The following is a 25,687-nucleotide window of genomic DNA, read 5'->3' as shown; positions in this document are numbered from 1 at the left end:
GAAGAAGAGACAAAGATTAAAGATTGTTAAGAATTAGAGGTAATTTAATGATAAAAGGGAGAAAGAATTGTGCAAAAATCCTACTGGGAAAGAAAAGATAGAAGAAGCCTCCAACGAGAAAGACGTGCTCAGAAGCGAGTCCCGCGTAGCGCCATGTAGAGGAGCAGGAAGAAGCGCAGTCTTCCTCAGGCATTCCAGCGTCGAGTAATGCTGAAGCATATCCTGACGGAGCAACCGTCGTCAGCGGGCTCCAGGCACCAGCACAATGACTACCAGGCGAGTTCGGGCTCGTTGCACGGCGGCCACCACCACCACCATCATTCTGGTCACCAACAGGATCAACAGCAACACCATCATTACAACCAAAACAGCAACGTTCGTGGAACGACAGGGGGAAGCCAAGGATGGGGAGTCGACGTTTACGACTCGGTGGTCCATCAAAGAGCCAACGTGCATCAGGCTACCACCACGCCATCTTCCACTCACAGACACCCTTTGAATCATTCTCAGTTGAGCGTGAACAATCTTTCTCAACGATTGAATCACTCGCACGCTCTTAATCTGTCCACGTTGTCCACGTCGAAGCATTCTGTGAACAGCGTTAGTCCTGTTGCCGGTGGGAATAACAATAACAATAATAATAATCTGTCGACTACATTGGGGGTGATATCCCCGGCGCCGCTGCACCAGGACAGCAGACCTAAAGCGAATGGAGGCTTTGATATCTCGAGACTGTCCAGATTACCCAGGCAGGCGACACCTTCGCCTGCACCTGCTCTTCAGGGTACGACTACCGGGGGACAGTTAACCGGTCCCGGTTCCACGGCGTACCCCTTGAACGCTTCCTGGTCGTCGTCCCTGTCAAGGAATCACAAGGACCACGAGGTTAGCGCGCAAGAGACGTTGACCAGTTTGGGTTTATTGTGTCTAGTGTCGTTGTTACTGGCGCTACTCTCGTTGATCTTCTTGCTGAAGATGTCACCGTTAACGGTGACGCCGAGTAGCCTGATCAGCCCGGAAGAGTATACGATAGTCTACGAGGTGACGTTAGCGCTGTGCGCACTCGCCCTCTCCCTAAACCTCTGCTGTCTCCTCATGTGCGCTATACAGTTCCTCTTCACTGTGAAACTCGACAAGACTTCGTATCAAGGACATTGGTGAGTAGAGTTTTCGTTTTATGCCACGCTGGGTAAATCTGTGATTTATAACGCTTTAAATTCCTTTGTACATAATCCGTACTTTACTCAACCCGAAGGTCGAACAAGGTGTGAAAAATATATACGTTTAAAGTTTGTATCCTTAAGATACTGTTATCTTTGAAAATTCGGAAGTCAAACAAAATACACAAAGAGAAACTTCTAAAAGCGCAAATAAACGTTGAGATACAAATATCCTTTAATCCGAACTATACATATGATGGAAAAAGGACTCTCATAGTCATCGACATTTTCCCTCCTAAATGTCAACAACATCCATATTTACATTGTTGTTGTTGTACATGTAACTTTTCAAACTTACTTAGGTATTGATAAAGAAAAGAAAAATAAGCATTTTCCTGGTAGCTGGGAATTCGCGGGATTCGCGGTCGAACGATGATTACCATTAATTTCTATAATCTGGCGACGCTATCCTCAATCATTATCCTTGTGCCGGAATATAAGTGCTCATTCGTCCATGCGTGGCCTATCTGTGTGCGTCTGGAACAAACGCAGTGTCCCGTATCCCGTGCGATATATCAGAGGCCTGTCTAGTGTTTCTTCTCACGCGGCCTGGAGGACGAAACGCCAAAATTCACATCCTGTACTTGACGTGCAAGCGTTCACCGACCGCGTGTCCCGTTTTTGCTGATCAAACACGTGTCTGCAATCACAATACGATACTGTGTGGTGAGATGTATCCGTAAATGCGTATGTTTCGTGACGCGAACCTTGAAAATGAAAATTACACTTTCGTTTATTCCTCGAGCGTCGTGCACGCAGGAAATCGTATAATAATTTTATTAGTAAGATTTTTTTTATATAGACTACGGTATATTAATTTGTGACCAAGCTGAAAGATCGTGACACGCCCTTTGTGCAGAAATTGCAATATTCTCCGTTTTACCTAATAATTCTCCCAGCAAATTCAGCACGCACGTTCGCGAAAAATATTATCGAATACACACAGTGCAGTGCAGATCAAGTTACAAAGGGAATAGAGATATGCTCGCCTCCCGTGACACGCAACTCGAAAGCGAAAATAAGGCTCGTTAAAGACGATACATACTCCTCGAGATGGGATCTGTGGTTTCTGCTCGGAAGTTCCCTTATCGTTGGTCAATCGGATTTCTTTTTTATCTTTTTCGTTGCCGACCGAGACAAAGTAAGCATCGCCGACTCTACTTACTAGCGAATGGAAACGCGCGTTAAGTTATGCAGATTGGCCTGTGTGTTACGTCGCGTAACACTCTACCTAGCCGAGGCCACACACCGCGGGCAAGATGGCAACCAGATGTCTTCGGATACTCACTGCGTCCCCTCAACAGTCTCAAGTACCTTCCATAAATCTCATAGATTTCCTAGTAAAGGTCCTTCAAAGCAAACAAACGTCTGTTTCCGAAGAATTTCCAAAGACTATTGTCTACCACGGCGTGACAAGGGAAAGTTAGTTTTTCTCACGTACGCTGCAACTTTCCTCCCACCAACCACTTTCTCTCGAGGGCGGTTAAGACCCTTCGTGTGACCAATTAACAACGAAGCCTATTCCCTCACTCTCCTAACTAAAATCGTCACCAACAAATCTGATGGTCCCGTGCGCTAGACACACTCATCCTTAGCTTTCCTCCGAGACAGCATCGTCTCCCAAGACAGTACTGATTTTACATCCTTCGAACGGTCAACATCCTTCAACCGGGTATACACACCCGTAGATCAGTCACTCACTCATCTCGTACATACGCACCAGCGTAACTGTCGTCGTTATAAGTTGTTGGAATAAACGGTGAAATATAACTTACTCTGCTGTGTCATATTCATTTAACCACCTCTGTTATCTTAACCGAAACAGGGGAACGACTACTTCGCGGCGTCGATTTACCGAATCGTAGCGAGAATTTACGCCTTTCGCTGACGCGTTTTCCTCGCGACCGCGTCTCTCCGCGAACGGTCGTAACACTGTGATTACCCTCAACGGACACGCCGTTTTGAGTTTTCTCTTCGGTTCTTTAATTCCGTCCTTTTTCTTTCGCTCAGTTTTTTGGCCAGTGGCGGGTCTTTTATCGCGTGTCGAGTTTGATTCGCGTGGGAAAATGTCGTGTGCTCTTCGGCAGATAGAAAGATCATTGTTTCTTAAAGCATCCAGACGTTGTGCGTGATTGGCATATTAAAGTTTCTTGCGAATGTTACCGTGTGACCATGTCTCCCTTGTGACCGTAATTGTGCGACGATGTTTTCCTGCAAATATTACCATCTAACAAGTTTTTCCAACGAATATTACTGTTCGATCAGGTTTTACTCGAATCTTGTTCTTCCCTTGATAGGGTCCTATCCTTATATAGAGTGTCCCAGGATTTCGCAGTCAAATTTATGCCACTATATTCCACTGACTATTTTAATGTACCAAACTACGAAGATGCGGCTGATATTGTGCGTGTTGCGTTATTCCACAACTAGGCTTGATTGGCAGGCCATTGGAACGAGATTTGTTCAAGCTGTTCGAAATGTTGGAGAACGAGCCGTTAACATTGTAATGTATGCAACTACAGAGACGTATCGTAACTTTGGTTTCGAGAACAAATAACAGAGAAGAAGAGAATAATGAAGATTGGACACGGACGAAATTAGCTGTCGATCTTGAAACTCGTGCACTGCGATTTCAGATAATCAAATTAGCATAGCATGAGATTTGGGAACGGGCAGAGTATATTCCGGAGTTTGGATATATATATATTTAGATTAAAGATTGGTTCTTTGCGAGAAACGCTTTTAAGCAACATATGAAATTCTTCGTCTATTTATAGTATATTTCATTTTACTATAGTGGGAGCAGTATTCTATAAATCGGTTTATAAGAGTGCGAATTTATTATCTTAACGCTAGCCTTGCTAAACCCGGTCAAATGACCGGTTTCAAAATTTAATTTGAAATTATGCGTTGGTCGTTGTTTCTTTTCTTCCTCCAACTTTATGTAAATTCTTATATTATCCGACTAATCAATTTCTCAATTTTTGTTGACGTAAGAATCTATATAAAGTTAGAAGAAGAGAAGAAACAACAATGACTGTACAATTCTAAATTAAATGTTGAACCACGGCCTTTTGACCAGGCCTGGTAGAGTTAGTGTTAAATCATGCTTTGTAATTATTTATTTTGGCTGGTGGTAAGCAACGGTAACGCAAACACTGATCGAAGTAGACAGGTGCTCGTTAGACAGGTATTCAGGCCCCAGAATTTCCAGGTCACCGATTGGGGCCCCTGTTGTAAATTTCTGGTGATTCGCCCAACTATTGGTTAACTAAGAGTAAAGAGAAGAGGACAGTTTACATCTGAGCTACTGTTTCGATTAACCACATCTGGCAGAATGGCCTTTAGGGAAGAAAGTGTACCGTTTTCTGTGGTCGACCATCCTTTGTTTTCTTTTCTGAACAATAGATCTAGCTTGGACATTGATAAATAGCGGCTTATCGATCGTTCGATGACACAGGACACAGCCATTCTTTATGCTACATTATCACCACGACTAACTTTTACAGCTGTCTGCTAAGTTAATATTACCGGTTGTGTCACACTATCGCAGTGTGCCCAGAAGAGATAATCGGAGGACGATTAAAATTGCAACGTCACCGGACGCTTCTCGTTTCCCTTCTTTCTCTCTTTTCCTCGTCCTTTCGCTCAACGGTTGTTTCCCCTGCTTGGCCTCCGGGGCTTCCAGACAATTCAAGATTCTGCTGAATTGGAATGCTCGATTTTCTCCTAGAGAGCTGTTTAGCTAGAAGGAATAGTCCGAGTGTCGACGGGTATGCGAAGAACTGTCTTCTTGTGCTCTTAACCTCTTAACTACGTTCGACGTGTTTATTCGTTATTGCTTGATTTTACCTGCTCACCCCATAGAGGCATTTTTGAAATTAAACTTTAAAAAGTTAAAAATTAATTGTTTCCAAAATGTTTTCAAATACTCCGAAGATCACTGGATATTTTCGTGTTAAAATTACAAAGTAAAAGATGCACAGCTGTATCCGTATTATTAATAATGGAGGCTGACTCCTACGATATTTTTCTACCATAAAAATTTCTACCATAGACCTCCCCCAAATGTAAGGAAATACACTCCGCAGTTAACAAATTAATTGTTTCCAAAATGTTTTCAAATACTCCGAAGATCACTGGATATTTTCGTGTTAAAATTACAAAGTAAAATATGCACAGCTGTATCCGTATTATTAATAATGGAGGCGGACTCCTACGATATTTTTCTACCATAAAAATTTCTACCATAGACCTTCCCCAAATGCAAGGAAATAAACTCCGCAGTTAACAAATTAATTGTTTCCAAAATGTTTTCAAATACTCCGAAGATCACTGGATATTTTCGTGTTAAAATTACAAAGTAAAATATGCACAGCTGTATCCGTATTATTAATAATGGAGGCTGACTCCTACGATATTTTTCTACCATAAAAATTTCTACCATAGACCTCCCTCAAATGTAAGGAACTGCGGCATAAGTTCCCTAATAAACAATAGGAATTTCTGTTGTAAACTACAAATTACAAATCACGAAACCTTCCGCTCTAAATTAACTAAAGATCACCAACAATTCTCCTTCGTTCTGAAACTAATTCTCCGACAATGGTGTTCCCTATGAATGAGTCAACTGGCAACGAAAGACCAAAAGCAAGAGGGTCCTCGGTCAGTGTCTCTGGTGCACGCCAGCTAGGAAGCCTTAGCCGAAGGTCGTCCGGCTGAAGATAACTGCGAAGTCTGCAAAGTGGCATTGTTAGCGAAGGAGAAGGAGCCCTGGGGTGTGCAGACGTGCTCCGAAAGAAGCACGAACTTTAATGGTGGGTCCCAGTAGTAGACGGTCGTTCCTCTTCGCTTGCTCATTGTCACTCGAAGCTCGGTGCCCGTCCCTCCTTCCGTACCACGCTACCGAGTCTGAGACGCGAGGATGAAAGGAAAAAAAGCCGAAGTATGACACAGGTCCAACGACGACACCAACGACGACACCAACGACGGCGACGACGATCACAGAGACACGAGAAGAATGAAAGACAAGCGGCGCTGCTAAGTGCCGGCTCATTACTTAAATGGTCCGTGATAAGGGATCTCTGGTGCTGCTGGCGCGAACACGCTGAACAGCAGATTTTTCGAATAAAGCCACTTTTGGACAAAGTAGTTGCTGGCTCACGAAGTTTTCTTCTTTCGTTGTTAGATGGCGCGATCCTAAAATAGGCGCGCATTTTTCTTCGCGATCTCACGTTTCGATCGCGGATTTCGACTTATTGGGGAAACAGGTTAATTGGATTATTACTGGAGAAACTTGGATGGATGAACGTTTTCATCGTTTCGTTCAATGACGGGTGAAACGCGTGAAAAGAGTTCGTAAGGTTTAAGCTGGGTGAGAAAATACAGCTTTGAATTTCCTGTAAATGAGAGTTTAACAACGACGTGTCAAACACGACGCATGGAGCATTTGTACTAAATTTCTTATTAAATCTTGTTAATTCACTAGCTAAAAAACCAACTATTACATCGAACATGATACGACCAATAAAAATAAAGATATCTATACGAAGAATACGAAACGTAGATTCTTATGAATATGTGCGTTTCTTTAGGTGTATCGCTCCTCCAAACGACAATTCGCCGAAACACACATCAACTTTAACCAATGTATGAGAAATCGTCTCTAGCGCGTTTTTATGCCAAGATGAACGCTACTGTGACCCCGAACGAACCGTGAAACTGAACGATTCGGTCTGTCATTGAAAACGCCCATCGGTCGCGAAAGTCTTGTTCGTTTTTCATCGACGGCCCGGTTTAACGTTACACGCGTGTCTGGTTTCTGTTCACGGGCGGTTCTTCGTGCGTCAGAGCGTCCGAGCATACGCGTGCACCCGTTCGTCTTTCCACCAGAAAGAGAGAAGAGGGCTCTCTGTCGTGGCTGTTGGCATTTCACGCCTTCGAATCCGGCATTTCAAATTTTTTCACCGACACAGGGCACTACGGAACGGGAATAAATTTGGCGGGCCGTGACTGCGCCTTAATATTCCAACAAACAGACAGAAAAATAGAGAAAGAAACGGGCACTCGCGTGTCTCAATGCTTGTAATTTATTTTTCGATTAATTCCCAATCACCAGCCGATAATTTTGATGTTTCCAGCTGATGATAAATCGAAAAAGTGAATAGAGGACTCCCAGTAGAATTTGCGTGATTCATTCTTGGCGTTGATTGGCGTGAATTGTTCGTCAAGACGTTATTTTTCCAAGGGTATAAAAATCTGTCAGTTAGGTGGAAACTATCAATTTGTATACGAAAGATACGATCGTATTTGAAGATTGTATCGTAGTCATTTGATTTATCGTGCAAATTTTGCACGTGACACTCTATATTAAGTTTGTTGTAGCATTAATTAATCACAGAATGTTACAAGAAAACAAATTTGGTTTGGCAAATATAATGGCCGATGTTATGTAGATATGAGTGGCGGATCGGTATCAATAGGACGCCGACAGGTCGAGCCGCGGGTACCAACCGCCAACACTAGAGGGCTACGACGACAACGAGTCTGTCTGTCTAACTCGCTAGGGGTCGAATATACGAGCGATTGATATAAATACCGCACCTAGCGAGACTCGCTCTACGTCTAAGGCAGGGACTACCGAGCATAGCCTTACTGACGAGTCCACCGGTAGTCCCGGGACGAAACGCGCGCTCTCTCTCTCTTTTCTTCCGTCACATATGTAATGTTCGAATTTGTAAACTAGTAACTTTTTCGACAAGGAGGTATAAGGAACAAGTTAAAGTAGACGTCATGTTACGAATCATCTGCGAGATATAAAAGACTTCTTTTATGAGGGATCAACACCTCGTGAAGTCAGATTTTATTTATAACATACTTTACGATTTTGATTTATTTGTTTGAGGTGGTATGTCGTGATAGGGTCGGAAGGAAAACTCAGATTTCTTGAAGGATAAATGTTTATTCACTCTAATGTCAATGAGTACACTTGATACAGGATTCGCGATTGTATTCGGTTCGCGAATGCGCGGTTATAAGATAGAGCTTGGCGCGTCATGGCGTATAAATACGTATGGTGATGTTTCGAGCTCGCGGAACACGAAGGTTTTCTTCTCGCCGTGTCGCGTAATCGGGTGAGGACTGATTTTCTCTACTCGCTCCTTTAAACGGTTCGCGAATTCCGAGTTGGCCTGTTGCTTCGTTGGTACGAAGAATTCTGTCGGCAATCGTATGCTAGTACCGTAAACCATTTCGACTACCGTTGCGTTCAGGTCCTCCTTGATGGCGGTTTCTATGCCTAATAAAACAATTGGCAGGACTTCTACCCAGTTGCTCGTATTGTGACATTTTATTGCTGCTTTTAATTGTCGATGTAGGCGCTCTACCATTCCGTTGGATGCGGGGTGATAGGCTGTTGTGCGTAAATGCTTAATGTCGAGCAACCGGCATAGTTCATTGAATAGGTTTGATTCGGACTGGCGTCCTTGATCAGTCGTTATTTTTGAAGGTACGCCGAAACGAGCTATCTATGTAGAGAGGAGGGCCGAGGCAACGGTGGTCGCTATATTGTGAAGTTTCTGCCTTCTAAGGCGTGTCGAAAATGTTTGACTGCGGTGTATATCGCGAGTAGTTCGCGATCGTACGCGCTATATTTTTGCTGAGCGGGGGTCAAAGATTTCGTTGCGAATCCTAGCGGTTGTAATTGGTTATTCGCGCGTTGTTGTAATACTGCCCCCATTGCGTAATCGGACGCATCTACCGTGAGGCTGATAGGCGCACCTGGTATCGGATGCGCCAGCATCGTGGCGTCCACGAGTGCACGTTGCGATTCGCGAAAGCTGTTTTCCTACTGCTCCGACCACTCGATGGGCGCGTTGCCCTTTTTCGCGCCTTTTAACAGGTCGTTGAGTGGCTTAAGTGTTTTTGCGGCCCCCGCTATGAAACGTCGGTAGAAGTTTATCATACCGAGGTACCTACGTAGTTGCTTGGCGTTCGCGGGCTTCGACAATTTTACAATCGCTTCGACATTTTCGGGCGGCGGCTTAATTCCATCGGGGTTTACCGAGTATCCGAGGAATGTGATTTCGTGCACGCCGAATTCGCATTTCGTGGGGTTTATCACAACGCCGTAATTATTGAGACGGTTGAGCAAGAGTTTCAAATGTTCGCGATGTTGGTTTTCGTCGTTCGAGGCTATGAGAAAATCATCGATGTACGCGTAGACGATATCGAGCCCGCGTATGATTTCGTCGACGAACCGCTGACATGTTTGCGTGGCGTCCCGAAGTCCAAACATCATATTTGTTGTTTCGAGAAGTCCGGTAGGCGTTGTTATCGCGGTTTTTTCAATGTCCTCGGACGCAATCGGAATTTGGTGGTAAGCGCGGACTAGATCGATTTTTGAAAAGATTCGCTTACTATGCAGATGTTGCACGAAGTCTTCGATATGTGGCGGTGAGTATCTGTCGGGTACGGTGCGGGCGTTCAACGCACGGTAGTCGCCACATGGACGCAGGTTTCCGTCCTTTTTCGGCACTACGTGCAGGGGTGATGCCCACGGGCTTTTCGATGGTCGCATCACGCCCTGCTCGATCATGTGTTCAAATTCCGCTTTTACCTCTTTAAGTCGATCAGGTGCAAGCCGACGCGGTTTGCTGTAGACTGGTGGACCAGGTGTAGTTTCGATGTGGTGTAGCATACCGTGTCGAATTCTCTCTTTTCCGAAGATCGGTGGGCGGGTGGGGTCCGGGAATTCTGCCAGGAGGTGGTGGTATGGTGATTCGCCGATGACGGTCTTGTCGGACGCTTCGTCTGTTGTGGCGGTGTATCCCCTTGATGACGTCTGTGTTATCGTATCGATAAGCCTTTTATTTCGCGGGTCCACGAGCAACCCGGAGTGGCTTAGAAAATCCATGACAATGATGGGTGTTTTGACGTCGGCTACGGTAAAATCCCACTTAAATGCTCTGCGTAGGGACAGGTTTAGGTAGGGACAGGTTGGCCGCGAACAGCTCGTACTCGCTTCTGTTCACGTGTCCGTGTAGCTTGTTGCGCGGGTATACGCAAACATCTGCGCCGGTGTCGATGAGGTAGGAGATCCGCGAGTTCTTGTCCGTTACGAATATGCGGCGAGATGCCAAACCGTCGTCGTTTGCCGCTTTTACGGACGGCTGGTCCGGTTTTCCGAGTTCCAGGAACAAGGGGGTGTGCACTTTCTCGCGCTTTCTCGGAACTGTGTGTGATAGTAACACAGCCCGTCTTGCCGCGGCGTATCGCGAGGGCGCGAACGGCGGCGGGATCGTGTACGCGAGCGTGATTGTACTCGTGCCCTACGGTGTTCATTGCTTCTTTGCTCGGCTACTAGCGCTCGCATTTCGCTCATATGGGCGTCCATTCGCGCTACCCGCTCGGTGACCAAGTTGGCGAAGGCTGTCATGGCGTCGCCTATTCCGCTATTCTGGCCAGGTGGGAGGGTTATCGCAGGTAGTCGGCCTGCGCTGGCCGCGGCGATCTGCCCTGATTCCAGGGTGGCTTCGTAAATGTTATCGGCAATTTGTATGCGGGAGTCCGGATCGTTGTTCTGTACAGAGGCTAGGATGCTCCGTATGCGCTGTGGAAGTCGCCCTTCCCAGACGGTGAAAATGACATCGTCTGCTAACGAATTGGTGGCTAGGCTTTTGAGATCACGGTAAAACTGAGAGGGCTTCCTGTCCCCCATTTGCTCGTTCTCGATTACCTGTCGGAGTCTCTTGGCCTACGACTCTCCCAATCGCTTGATGAGCTCCTTTTTGATGTAACGCTCTGTCGCCGGTGCGGCGTCGAATACGTCTCGAATTAATCTCGCGTGCGACTTGTCGAGATTCGCGATGACGACCTGGTATTTTTCTTGGTCACTAGTGATCCGGGCAGTTTCGAACTGCACTTCCAGCATCTTGAACCACAAGCCGACGTCGTCAGACCAGAACGGTGGCACGCGGAGAAGGGCGCTAATCGAGTCTGCGTTGTCCCCGCCGGCCTTCGTACGTGCGGAGTGGGCGTTATTGGTCATTTCGAACTGATTTAGATTCATTGTGTTACGTTTCACGAGCACTCGGTGATAATCACGTCGGGGTCACCAATTTGAGGTGGTGTGTCGTGATAGGGTCGGAAGGAAAACTCAGATTTCTTGAACGATAAATGTTTATTCACTCTAATGTCAATGAGTACACTTGATGCAGGATTCGCGATTGTATTCGGTTCGCGAATGCGCGGTTAGTAGATAGAGCTTGGATAGCTACGATTCGAGATACGCTGCGAGTGCGGACAATGATTGCACGAGATGTCGAGAGCTTAGATAATTATTCGGCTCGAACCGTGTAAGTATAACGATCGTGATATACTGCGGTAACTCGCGGTAATAGACCGACATTTTTGTCGCGATGCTGCTGCGGAGGAAGACTCGTTGGGATGTGTCCAAGGATGCGAAGGCATCGGATTCGTTGAGAAAAGCTTTGGTTCGGAAAGTGAGGGAAATGTACGTTAATGTTTATTGGCTAATTCGTGTTGGTCGTTGGAAAAGAGTGCTAGCTGCCCTTGAGAGGGTGTTGCTAGCGGGCAGCGTCGTATGTGAGAGATAGCAGATTTCTCGTGTGTCCCCGTGGTAGGTGGTCGACTTCGAGACTGATAAACAAAGACTGTTTGTCTCTTTGGAGGACCTTAGCTAAAATAAATCCTAAGATTTATAGCGGTCCTTAGGCTAGCTGGAAATATTCGGTACGAATGTATCGACATCTGGCAATCATCTTGTCCGCAGGTATAGGGTCTTTGTGTCGTGCGTCAAGCGACGTAAACTGTTGGGAAGTTTACTGTCAAGTGCCGCCACATGTTCAAGGAAAATGTATCTGCAGCCGGTTATAGCGGTATTTACGTTACGGATGATCTATGGGAAGATTCACACGAACAAACCTTTATGGACTAACCAAATTTATTTTGTTACTAAAAACGATCTACAGAACCGGTCGACGACTGGTGTTCAATTCAAAAATTGCTTCTCTATAAAAGCAAGAAATCTAATTTACATCGTGTTCTTCATCTGTCGCCTCCATATATATCCTGGTGGCAATAAAATTCTGAATTTACGAGAAATCCGTATTTCGACTTAAGCTTATCGATGTTACCGACTGGACAAAGCCTTCGAGAGTTTAAATTAACCGATCGACCCTTCGTTGAAAGGACGAGCAAGTGCCAGGAAACTAACGCGGGAACGCTCGTAAAAGCGCGCAATGGTTCGGCGTGGTAACCTAGGAAGAGGAACAGGCGCGACTGAATCGTAACGGTTGTCGTAGCCCCTTTCAAACGATCCGTGGCCACCCTTCAGTTTCGGCGTCATTAACCCTTCTCTTCTTTCTTCCTGGTTCACTTAGAAACGAAGAAAATTCCGGAGGTAGTTTGCTCTTAGCAGCTGCCATTTTTTTTCTTTGTTTAGTCGACACGAAGCATTTTGGAGAATTTCTGTGATTGCATCGCGAAGGTACAGAGAATAAGAAAAAGCGCTCTTTGTTCGTTGACAACTTTCTGTCAATTAGAAATAAGAGTAAACGGCATAACAGTTTTCTTCTTTGCCACTGTATACGTAATTTTTGTTAGACTTTAACAACTCGTATTTTTCATGAGCAAATACTGTCGAGTGGTTATACACTGTATATGTGAAGCTTCGTTTTCTTCGCGCGAAATATCCATGTTGTTCTTTCTATACTTGTGTTCATATATCATGACGTTCAGCCTACACGTGCCCGAGAATGTAATGTAACAGAGAATTGGGTTCGAGCTGTAAATCTTTCATTTGCAGCATGACGCGAATCTAACAATACTTCTTTCCTTGTTCAGATCATGAATATTTTTGTCGCGTGCAGGTAGAATCATATGTCTAGAGTATCCACGGGTTTCGTGTTTACTTATTTCTTTAACCAACTTCGGTTTTAACCAACTTCCTATTAACCAGCAAATTAATCAAATACTTTCAGAATCAATGACAAGAATATACCGAAAAGTGTCGAAAGAATTTTAAAGGTACAATCATTTTCCTAAAAGTTATCTTGAGACGTATTGTATCGTTAGTCTCATAGAGTTAACCACTTTTCTCTAGAATAGTACTCGAACACAGCTGTAGCTTTCTATAAATTTCCTCGATATTCGATTGAATTTCCCGAGATCGTTTCCAATGACGAGATCGCAGCAGTTGTTACGAAGAATATCGGAAGAGCGAAGAACGCGTATGTGTGTCTGATCCATCATTCACGATAGTCTCTACGGTCCATGCGTATGATCCATCATCTGCGTAACCATTTTACAATCCTCACCGTGGAAATGACGATCCGCGATGCTATTCTCGCGCGCACTCGACCGCTTAAGAGTGTCGTGTAAAATTAAGGTAAAAAGGAAGGAACTTGTTAATTTCCGACAAGGAGATAAAGTTCTTTTTATTTTTTACTCAATTTATACAATTTTTTCGGTTCGCGATGATACACTTTCGATACTTGGATTAGTTAAGAATTTTTTTATTAGACTGACTGGATGACTTTGAAGGGAGAATTTATATTCTTCCATTCGTTGGAGTGGGAGAAGGTTTTGTTTATACTTAGTGTAAAATTCGGAGAACGGCTGGAGTGATCGAATGCCACTCAGGCGGCTGAGAACGGATGCTGATCGGACGGTCACACGCGATAAGGCGTTCGGAATTTCGGTTTGTTATATACAGCTGCTCGAATTTCGTCTGTGACAAGAGCATCGTCCAGAGACGTTTCCATCATACACAAATAACTTTGTTTTTCTTCTTGCAGTCGGAAGCGTGGAGAATTCGATGTTTCTGGCTGATCTGTTGTTTTATCATTTGCGCGGCATTTTTTCGCGGTTAGAAGAAAGATGAGATTAATATCTTTGTGGTATTTTGATACTTATCGAGCTGCCGATAATGTCGATGCTGGTAGGGGAAAGCGTGGTTGAGAAGAAGCGCGCTTTTTCGATAAATTATGAATTATGGCTAACGGTAATTCACGCAATTTACATAATCTCGATGGAACAGACGCTTTTCAAGATCGCTTGTCGACTCATTTATGTTTATAATTTTCAGGAGAGGAAAATCTAAACCTTGAACATATTCAATTCGAATATGTACTGTAGCCTAAATTCGGGTCTTTTTTCGACTTTCAACGATATCGATTTTGTCTCGATTGACTTCCTGCCGGTTTACGTGCTTTTATTCTTACTCCTTCTTCTTCTTCCGGTGTCCAATGATTCCTTTGAAAATCGACGCGATTAGTACCGAAGCGTACGCTTCCGATGCGGAAAGTACGCGATCGAAGCGCGTGGCTTCTGATCGGAAGCGTAGCCTTGCAAACGCGATTAGATTGCATTAGCTACGAGACTGAAATTAAATCTCGAGTCGGAATTGTATTTAATTTTCTTCGGGAAGTTCAACGCCGGAATCGAAAATTAGACGATTGAATAGGGATTCCTAGTTGATTTTAGACGTCCCTCTTCCTGTAACTCCCACCGAACTTGCATTGGGCGTTGTTCGTAGGCTTGTCGTGCGGCAAACCGTTTCGCAAGAGCTTATTTGCATTTCCTCTAACTGCGGTTCGCATAAGACGCGTCAAAGGAATATTGACTACTATCTATTAGGTCAGATTTTTTCACTATTTTCTGCTTCTCGTAGGATTGTAATGTTACAGTACCGGTAACACGAAGCTTGATCTACGGCAAATAATAAAATATCTTTGGGATTAAAAAATATAAAGATTTGAAAATTAGGACATTTGAAAGTTTGTACTTACTCGACTGAATTGCTATTAAGTGACGTTTAAAAATTTTAATCACAAGGTTGAAAGTAATATAGTTAGTAATTCTAACGAACACCTATCCTCAGATAGATTGGTATACACACGCGAGTCGACCGTATTCTCCGGAAATGGAAACAACTACATCCCTGGAACCTGGAACACGTGATTTTCCGCATATCCATTAAAGCAACATCGGTCAGTGACTCGTCTACGGTGCAGTCGCTAGACTCAATTAATGACCACGTTCTGGTCGTAAATATAGAAAAGGCAGCGAGATATTTTAGTTTGTTGGCTAACTGGGCTGAGGTTGGGTCAATGTTTCTGTGGATTTCATTTACCTCTTCCGGCCTCCTTATATTTTCTGAATTCTTACAATTTCCGAGATACCAGTTCATAGCAAATTGATTCTTATTATGGCGTAGGATATAGTAAATCTTATTATCTAAAAATACAGGAAAAGATTTCATTTTAGATGATTATTTCATTAAAAGATTATTATTTTTTTTAACATTTTATTCAAGCGTTTCTTAAGACATTTGTTCAAAGAGATGTCAGGTTATAAAAAATTGAATCAACCTTCCCAAAGCTCCTTAACCTCTTGTTATTTTTGATAAATCAATAGCATTACGCAATATATACCGTGTGATTTCCCTAGACGATCTAGTAGCACTCTTCTTTACAACCTTCTTTCAAAACGAGAAACAAGAAGAGGATTTACCAAATATCATTGTCATCGAAGCGCAGAGACGCTCCGGTGATTCTTATCTCCATTCATCTCTCCGAGTGAAACTATTTGACGTCGCCTTGAATAGGCTCAGACAGTTTTGTCGGGGGTCCGTGTCGTCGACTGTAGCCAGCTCGCACGATCGTGAATGGAAAGACTCGTATAAAATCAAAGGGCCGACAGACTCTTCCTGCTTAGACGAGATCAATGAGATCTCGTTCAATAGAGAAGTTACCTTCTCGACCGCCGGCGCCGTATTACCCTTCAAAGTCACCGGAAAGTCATATAAGCCAACCGATGCAGCCTAACCTTTATCCACAGATAAAATAGGTTTCTCTTATTCCATCTGAATTTCTAAAGAAACCAAGACTTGATTTCAGTCTGGTTAAAAGCTTCGCTCGATTAAAGCTGTTTTTCAAGCAATAACCTACTTTGTGAATTTCATGCACGCGAATCCAAGTATGTATGCGGCAGAAATGAAGCTTTCGTGCATGTCTAATTGTAAGTTGATGCGAAACAATGCGCATGCGCCGAAATCCCATCACTTTGCGGACCCACATTGTGCCTTTTATTAAGGCGCCTTGTTTGTTTACTCTTCTCGAGCTAATTCTTCACTATTATTATCTACATTATTTTCACTGGCTAACAACTGGTTGGTCTGCAATTGACTAACCAATACAAATTTTTCGTTACGTGCATATATTCGAAAGAATTCGAAATTAAATTATCATGTATTACGGGCAGTTACGATAGAGTGACACAAAGCAATCTGTGTTTGAATGCCTCCACTCGTGGACAATATCGATATAACCTAAATGCGATAAATCGCGAACGTTTGATTCGACTCATGGGAAATTTACGCGTTTTTGAATCGTCCCGAGTCGCACGCGAAATGCAGGTCAGAGAACCGTCTAATATTTATTGTTGAGATCGTGGGCTTGATCTTAATGGCGCGGCGGCACGCGATTCTTTACCAACTATGCTCCTTAACTCCAGCTCTCGACCTTCTTCCCTATTCAACTAGCTCGAGCAGTGAAATTGACTCTGCATGCCTATGATTTTGGCAGGGAATGGGAGTCGAGTTCGTAGTGAATGCACATTGTGTATACGTGTTTTAGGTGGTTTGTGTGAGTTTGTTGCGGAGATTCGAGACATTTATTTAACCTCTTTATCATATTCGAGCCTGTGCAATATAACCATATCTTAAATGTAATAAGTTTTATTTTTTATTGCAAAGTTCTTGAAATATATAATGCACACAATAAGTGTATAATATTTTATATATATAAATTATATTTAAGAAGTTTGGGATAGTTTAAAGATGAAATAAATTGCTTTTTAAGTTTAATCTCTTACTTTCGACGAAATCAAGTTTCTCTGGAATTTGGTGGAGTTTAAGATTTGATATCGGTGTCGTAGGAGTTATGTGACACTTTAAGGTGGAATAAATCTAGCGAGGAGTTTAAGGTGCGGCAAAGGAGCGTGGAATGTTGCAATAGAAATTTATTGCAGTGTTAGTGCATTGGTAGATTGATCAAATTTACGTGTAGCGTGGGTAACCAATGATAAATATTTTGCAATGTGTATAATTTCTCAGTAATCTGAGGCTTATAAAATCTATTGACAACTAATGGAAATTGTTGATTTAACAGATCAATTTTAAATTCCTCGTTAATCTAAATTTTTTTAATCCTATTTACAGCTAAACCTTACGACGAAAAATTAACGAAGTGGAATAAAAATGGCATTGTGATTCTTCTCGTCGTGTATTGGTGTCACATCAAATTTAAGAGACAGTTTTACTTGCGGATGCTGCGTGTTACGTTGGTGAAGTCGACGAAAGCGTAAAATAGGAGCTCGTCCGAAATACACTAACGCGGAAGGTTAAATTTAACGCAAAAGGCTGAGAAATTAGTTTAGAACTCGAAGTTTCATTGGTACGACGCTCTTGAAACGCATTCAAAGAGGTCGGCGACCTCGAAAGGGGATGAACGCAACTGTTTCGTGGGAATTTCTTATTGTGGCTTATTTGGATGAAGCTACTTTAAAATCAGCGCTGGATTCGTCTGTATTTTGCCCGGAAATCATAAAATGTTTAGGCCAGGCGACTCCATGTACAGAAAATGTTATGTCCACTTTTTACGTCCGTAGAATTCAACTCTTTACTACTATGCACTTCTTCTCCAAAAAAATATCGCGTTTCAATATTAAAAAAGTTTCAATAATATACTATCCATTAGAAGAATGATAACATGATAACCTTACAAATTATTAGTATTAACAAATTCTTATTGTCGTATAGAAATGCCAACTATTGCTTCGGTAAAACAAACAAAGGAATTTTACAGGTAAATTTTACAAATTACAAGTCATCTTATAACGCAAAATACGACGTGTAAAATTGTCTCAATTTATTAATAGTATTAATAAATTATTATGATAAAAGATGCAGGAATCTTAGCCTCATGAGAAATTAGAGATGAAAATGAGTGGGAAAAGATTAATCACTGGTCCTCCTAAAAAGATGCAGTCCCATGGATGGATGGTTGTGCGAGTATTAAAGCAGCGCAAAACCGTTCCCCGAATTCTCATCCCGGACGTCGTACGACCAAAGACAAAAACAACTCACTCGAGGGCATTGCGGAGAGACATTCATCGAGGACACAATAGTATTATTCCAGGAAGTGCTAGTTCTTCCTAGATTCCGGTTACAATGTTCTTAACGCGTGGAAATTAATCTTGACCAGGAAACATCTATAACGGCATGTATTTTCTGCCGTGATTGTAAATCTGTTTGGAACATGCGGTTTGTCCGTTAATCTATGCGCTGTTGTTCAATTGAGTCAATATTATTTGTTGGTAGATTAGTGTGTGCTTTATCCATTATTGACCAATTCGAGCACGTATTGGTAAATTTCACACCGGCAATTACGGTGAAATCGTTCGTGGTCGCTGGAAATTAGCAGTATCGTTTGCGGTCGTGAGCTGATTGACACTGCGTGAGCGGGGAATTATGTGAAGCAGCTTTGCTTTGTCGTTTCATGCATTTAATAGGTTTACGGCGGTGGACAGAGTTTGTAAAAAATGAAGACAAGGTAGAAAAAGATTATTTTTCATTTTTTACTATTAGATTATTTTCAAAGTGATCTTTTCAGTGAAATATGATTGACAAAAAATAAGATCTATAATTGAATCATTATAGAAAATAGAATAATATTGATAATAAAGAAATAAAAATCAATTATAGAATAACATATAATAATAATAATAATAATAATAACAATAATGTGGATAGACTTTATGTTTACTTTTATATGTATAATGATACTGTTTGATCCTTGAATTAAAGTTAAGATTAACGTTGCGATTATGATTATCCTTTGTCTGACTAAATATATTTGAAGTATCAATTACAGTAGAATTTTTGAAAGATTCTTGGCTGTTAAACAAAAAACTGGTTCCTTTATTGTTAGGGAAGTGATACATTTACACTGTACATGAGAGTGTGTGTGTAAGGGTTAGAGGGCGTCAAGGACTTAGTGGAGACAAAAGACTGTTGTCAGATGTTAGAAGAATCTAGGATAGTCGGTTGGCGACCAGCGTGCGTGCAAGACGTTCTTCAGAGAGTAATATAGATGTATAACTGTTGTGTGGGAAATATAGTCAATAATTTGTATTCCCAAATCCTCGAATTTCCTTAACATTTATATTTCGCTCAATTATCATAGAATCGTGAAACTGACTTTCACTTCAAATTTTGTCTGTTTCAGGAGTAACAAGTACCTGCAAAAATCATCCATCAGCCGGATATGTGCTGTCGGAGAGTTTTTCATTAGCATTCCCGTCTTTCTAACTGGTAAGAACCAATTCCTTCAATTCTGTCAACTTTAACCTTTTGAAAGATACTAGTACATAAGTTATACATTTAATTTTTCTTGAATTCAGGCATGAATCTAAAAGATACTGTGAACTATCTCTGAGTGTATGAAATCAGTTTAGAAATCCAATGGAAATAAAGTTAATTTTAACGCCGAATAGTCATTATTTTTCTTAGAAAAATAAAAATGATCGTCTTTTAGGGAAGTTTTAACAGATTAATTTATAAAGAGCTGAAACAGAATATTCATGTCATGCATGAATACGGCTGGTGGATGGATCGAGATCTAATCTAAAGTTTACGTTGTGTCATGCTAGTTTACACAGCTATCATTCGCTCGATCGATCGTTAAGCTGTTGAACTCGATTCAAGACGGACATTTTGACTCTGTTCAGAAGAAAACTGCGTTTTAATAAATTTGACGCAATAGAAATTATGATAGACTACAACGTTTTTTTAATTATATCATAAAATTTATTTATTTTTTTTAATGTCATGTTAGAAACTTCAAATACTGTCCAAAACTTCGAACGTAATCGTTTTAGAAATTTGTAAATTACTTAACGACCAAAAATATTGAATTCTCTATTGTCTGAAGATAGATTCTCTATAATTTAAGTAATTTATTCGTCGAGAATTGATATATAAAGACTTAAATAATAAATTAATTGAAAAATAATTTGCGACTAGTATTGAAAATTTCAATGAAAAGCATATGTATATAGTTTACGCTTCGAGAATTATATGTATTGAGAATATGTATTTGCGCTGATTCTTTGTCCCGCTTGTTATGGCATACGTGTTATAATGATCCTCTAACAATGCTTTCAGGTATGATATTGTATACATTCATCCAGTTTCATTCGACGCCGGTGTCACGTAAAATGGATACTTGGGTTGCGAGAGAAAAGAAAGCTGAGTCGTAGCCCAACTATTAATTCTCTTTTATCGAACTTTATTATGACTTTGGCACTTACAGTAGAATAACGTTGAACAGAGAAAGGGGTGTTGTACAAGAACAGCAACTAGAACGAGAACTCCCCGGGCTGGGTGAAGTCTCGGCTTATATACACCCTGGCTTGGGGATGTTGGGGGGTTTGGTGTGGATTCCAAGGAGTCCGAAAGTCGGGGTTGGGGCCTTATCTCTGATGGGGACTAAGATGCGTCGCGGCGTTGGCGTCCGACAGTCGGGAGTCGATGTCTTTTCTCTGAGAGGTAATTGGTGTCACACCGGCAATCGTTACGTCGGTTTTCATAGGCCTTGGCATCGTGTTTTGTGGATGCGCAATGGTCCATAACGTCTTCGTGTGGCAGAGGGTAAGAACATATCGCTATTAAAAAAGAAAACGAACACGTTCAAACACGTCTAAATCATCTTTTATGTGTATTTTGCTCGGAAATCATTTTATCGTGAAATTTTGTTTTCAGAGTTACCATAATTTATCTGGTAGAGTTCATAAAAATTTTTCTGAAATCAATTACAAGCTTTTAGGAAACCAGGATTTTTCACATTTTTAAGAAGCGTTATAATTATATTGCTGATCTTTATTTTATTCGTGCGAAATTGAAAAGTACGCAAATGGCGCAAAATGCATAAAATGCGCTAAAATATACGTATATAAGAAAACAAATCTCGATTAAAATTTTATTTCTTTGATCATGTTCGTAAAACTACAAACTTGTATAAAAATACGCATTCTAGTTATAAGTGTTAAAACATTCGATCTAGTCCTTATCACATTCATGAAAACCTCCATTTAATCATTCGTTGTATCAACAAACATTCATATGCAAAACTTACCACCTACCACATCCTCCGCGTATTAATATAATCCCCTTTTATAAATTATACACTTTAGAGTGGACTGGTTGGGTCAGAGTGATATAAGCTTACAAGTTCTCGAGGAGTTCTACCGAAGTTACATTTACGTTTGCATAATTTCACCGAAAAAGATACTCTGTAGAATGACAGGTTCGTTTGTTTATGTGATCCGCGATCGCAACTATTTCAAGGGGATTTTATAAATAACCATACACACGATATTCAGTGTATTTTCGTATTCTCGTTTATTTTTGGGAGATTTGTAAAACTGTTGAACAAAATAATTGAGTAACGATTATTGTTACGCCGCCTAAAACATCTGCACGCCAGCCCGCGCGACCGGACAACAACCGCCTGCGTAACGTCACTTCGACCCTCAATAAACCTAAGGACCCACCATAACTTTCACTTCCCTGCATTGTTTCGCCATATGTCTTCAATCCGTTTGTCTTGAAGAATTTCTAAAGCTTAAAAATATTCTCGAAACACAGTCGGTTTTAGAGGTGTCCTTGGGTTTATTAGTCGCACTTAAAACACGGAGAAAGCGGGTATGCACCCATTAGGAAAATCCGAATAGCCCTGTAATAAAACAAGCTAGGTTTTTCTCACGCACACAGTCATCTACGCACCACGATGGTAGGAGACTCCCTACTCATCCCTTCGAGCAGTAGTGCAGGTCATGACCAATCGACACCGCGGTTCGTTACCCTCACTTTTCCTAACGAAAGTGGGACCAACGAATCCGCGTTCTTTAGGCACAGGGGCACACCCACACCGAACTTTTCTTCCGTAAAAAAAAAAAGAGCGACAGACAGTCTACCAACTAACGCGGCAGTCTACACATAGCGCGAGAGTCGCATACTTCACGCAAATCTTTTGTCGGTTCTCGGTGTTGTCGAACATACATCTTCTCTCCTAAACATATCATAGTGCTAAGTCCATTGATACATTAATTTCCATTATAAGAGCCCTGCTCTAGCGTACATATCTATCGCATCTTCGTGCGACAAGTTGTTAACTATTTATTTCTCTACGTCAGTGTAATCTAAGTGTTGGAAATATATACTTTATAATTCTGTGAATCACAGTGTTATACAAACTCAATCACCCCTTATTATCTCAACGGAAATCAGGGGATCGATCAATTCGTGGTGTCGATTGTTATAATCGTAACGGGGATTTACGACACCCGTTGACGTCTCTCCTCGCGATTACGTCCCCTCGCAATTGGTCGAATTTACAATTATATTTGCTGAGAAAAAGTCTTTTTCTCTGTACACCTCCTTCTACTTCAAGCATGTAGTATTGACAATAAGATTGACAATGGCTGAAAGTAATCCAAAAGAGTTTTCACCATGGTTATCGGTAACGAAAAAGATTTGAATCATCTTTAATACTTATTCGTAACTAGAATCATTTCAACTAAAATGTAAATTCTTATATTATAACTTTTTTAATTTGTTATGGCCCCTGACTACAACCTAACCTATCATTCTTATTTCGTAGGAGAAGACGAATGCCGTGAAGGCGTTAGCGCGCGAACAGTGCGAAGCGGCGGTACAGCTGCAGCGTCAGCAGCAGCTGCAACAGCACCAGACCCAGCACCAGCTACAACAGCAACAACAACTACGTGGCCCGTTAACCATCCACCATGCTGGCTGCCCAACGAAAGTCGGGCCCGTGACGAACCAACTAAATACCAGCCACGCAACGCACGGCCGAGCTGCACAGTACCAACACTATCATCACCATCATCATCATCGACATGTGTCAATGTCTCCACCGCCCTTGTTGCTCTCATCGCCAGCTCCGATCGCGGCGACGCACAATCATCTGAACGTGAGCGGACACAGAAACGTGGTTACGCCACCGGATACACCAGCAGATAGATCGCCACCGAGTCCTGGAAATAAGCTAAATAGATCGCAGCATTTGCCACGGGAAGCAACCGGCAGCGTCAGTCCTGGTCTTCCGGCTGCCACATTGGATCTAAGTAGCGCAGCAACCACCAATAGTCCGCATGAATTGTCCACGTTAGTTTAGAAATTTGGTCCGAACATTATATCTTCACATAGGATTGGAGATTAATAGTTGATAGTTAATTTACACATCGATCTTTTTATTTGTAAATTGGGTCGTGGTTTAGAGTTGGTTTGTAAAAATTCGGTCCTAATGGTTAAATGATGAATATTGATTAAGAATAATAGGCATTGATGTACCAATCTTTTTTTAACTTATATACTTGAGCACACGCATTGGAGATTTCACTTTTATTCAGTGAAACAGCAACTTCATTACTCGCTTATTCAATACGGCAATTGCATATATTTCATGGACATTTTAACAAAGTTTTGAATAATTTCTAACGGTACAATTGTGATGAAGTGAAAAAAATCGTGATAAGAAACAGAGAGAAAAGTTGCTCGTTAATGAATATTGACCAGAAATAAAGTAATTTCTAAAGAATATCCCGAAGACGTCGTAGATATTACGAAAGGAATGATTAATTTATACCCGCGTGTATCTTGCCATTACCATACTATTATTATTATTATTAATATTGTTAGTAGTACTCGATTACATTATTATTAATATTAATATTATTGCCTTATTATTATTAATGTTATGGAACCTCTAGTCCTAGGTTACTTTCGCTGCCACGAAAGGATAAGATTTTCGAATTTTTGACTATTACGTGTAATTCAAGTTTTCCTGTTGCGCATGCGCAGTAGAAAGAAAGTTAGCGGAACTCAAATCTCGAACTATAGAGAGTTGAAAAGTAGTAAAAGTAAAAAAGCACGAATAACATTTGTATTTGTGCTGGATTAAGTTTGATAATTGAAAATTGAGTTTGATGATAACATTTTTTTCGTATTCGCTTTGGTAAATATTAGTTTTATTTAAAATTGAACAAAGCATTTTATGTTTTTCAAATACGGTACATAATCGTAATATCGAATTTTGTAAACTGATAGTAAGAAACTCTATAATTCGAGACTGGAACTTTGATCAAGTTCACATTGAACGTAAACTGACTTAATTTTGTTATTTAAGCGTGTATACTATACGTGTTTGTTCCTTCTTCTCTTGTGCGCAGGCTATAGCTTAATTACTTCCAATAAACGCAGTTATATCGAATCAGATATTAGGATTATTTAAACAAGAGATTAAAAACTAAAAAGTATTGTTTTTATACTGCATATGTACATATGCAATATGAACGACAGTTTGTGTAATAATATGTACCCCTCTTCTTAGTTTACTTTTGTATATTTTGCGACATTTGATATTAATTTTAAAGAGGAACGTACTTACACTTTATCTTTGTAATTAAATGTGAAATGAAAGAAAAGAAATGACATGAGAAAAGGAAATTCGATGTATGAGTATATACGAATTGACGGAATTAAAATTTAACGCTATATTTAAATAGAAGACGTGAAATATCTTGTCATCTTAAAATAACTTGATCATTCCTATTCTTTTACATAAAAACACTTTTCGACTGTAACTTAAGAAACATGTCTGCTAACGTGAAACGTGCCAGAAAAAATTAACAACTTCCATTAAATTGGCAAATTTCTCATTAATATCGTAAAACTCGCGTTTACAAAGATCAGATCAGTGTACATAATATACAAAACAAATGCAGAATATATAAATATAGCACATACGTTCTGAATTATATTCGAATTGGGCAGGGTAACCAAGTGAAAATATGTAAATTTCACGATGTGTAATGTACACTTTATCGAACTTGTAAGTAGTGTAGAAATAGAATATTTTACACGTAACAAAATATACAAACGACAATACACAAGTTAAATTATTTGTTAGATCCATGTATAACAAGCATAGTACAAAAGTGTTTTAGCTTTATGTACTGGTAATTATGAGAAATACCAACTTAATAGATGTATTTGGTATGTACCTAGTTAAGAAAACAATAAATTATTCTGAACAGATAAAGCGTTTAGTAGCTTGTGAAGTATGAATTTTCGAAAACGTAAGTATTTTATATCTAAGTAGTTAAGAAACGCGAGCAAGGGAAATCAAACAAAGGAACAAAGTTTTTTTGTTTAAAAATATTTAATTTGTTGTTCTATTATCCGAGGTTAGAAGCGATAATGTACAAAATCTGAATAAATAAGATTCTTCAATATTATTGAATTTTAATTCTAGGGTAAAGTAATATATCCGCATATTTTATTTATATACAATATGTAT

General features: G+C 41.0%; 1 protein-coding gene across 1 annotated transcript; it reads left to right on the top strand.

Moving 5' to 3' along the window:
• The first annotated feature begins 87 nt into the window (after positions 1–87).
• On the top strand, positions 88–23,801 carry LOC117240455. The gene is made up of 5 exons (XM_033506486.1): positions 88–1,157; positions 19,532–19,617; positions 20,470–20,510; positions 20,854–20,955; positions 22,967–23,801. Exons 1-5 carry the CDS (start codon positions 208–210, stop codon positions 23,501–23,503), a joined length of 1,716 nt encoding a protein of 571 aa, XP_033362377.1. The 5' UTR covers positions 88–207; the 3' UTR covers positions 23,504–23,801.
• Positions 23,802–25,687: the final 1,886 nt, after the last annotated feature.

Source organism: Bombus vosnesenskii, unplaced genomic scaffold, assembly GCF_011952255.1.
Source record: "Bombus vosnesenskii isolate JDL3184/JDL3185 unplaced genomic scaffold, Bvos_JDL3184-5_v1.1 scf7180000014636, whole genome shotgun sequence".
Lineage (NCBI taxonomy): Eukaryota > Metazoa > Arthropoda > Insecta > Hymenoptera > Apidae > Bombus > Bombus vosnesenskii.
This window is presented reverse-complemented; position numbering and strand designations above follow the sequence as displayed.

Coding starts and splice junctions, on each gene's coding strand:
- LOC117240455 (XM_033506486.1), top strand. CDS start 208: ATGCTGAAGCATATCCTGACGGAGCAACCGTCGTCAGCGGGCTCCAGG. Junction 19,618..20,469: donor CATTCCCGTCTTTCTAACTG/GTAAGAACCAAT, acceptor CAATGCTTTCAG/GTATGATATTGTATACATTC. Junction 20,511..20,853: donor TCCAGTTTCATTCGACGCCG/GTGTCACGTAAA, acceptor TTTCTCTGAGAG/GTAATTGGTGTCACACCGGC.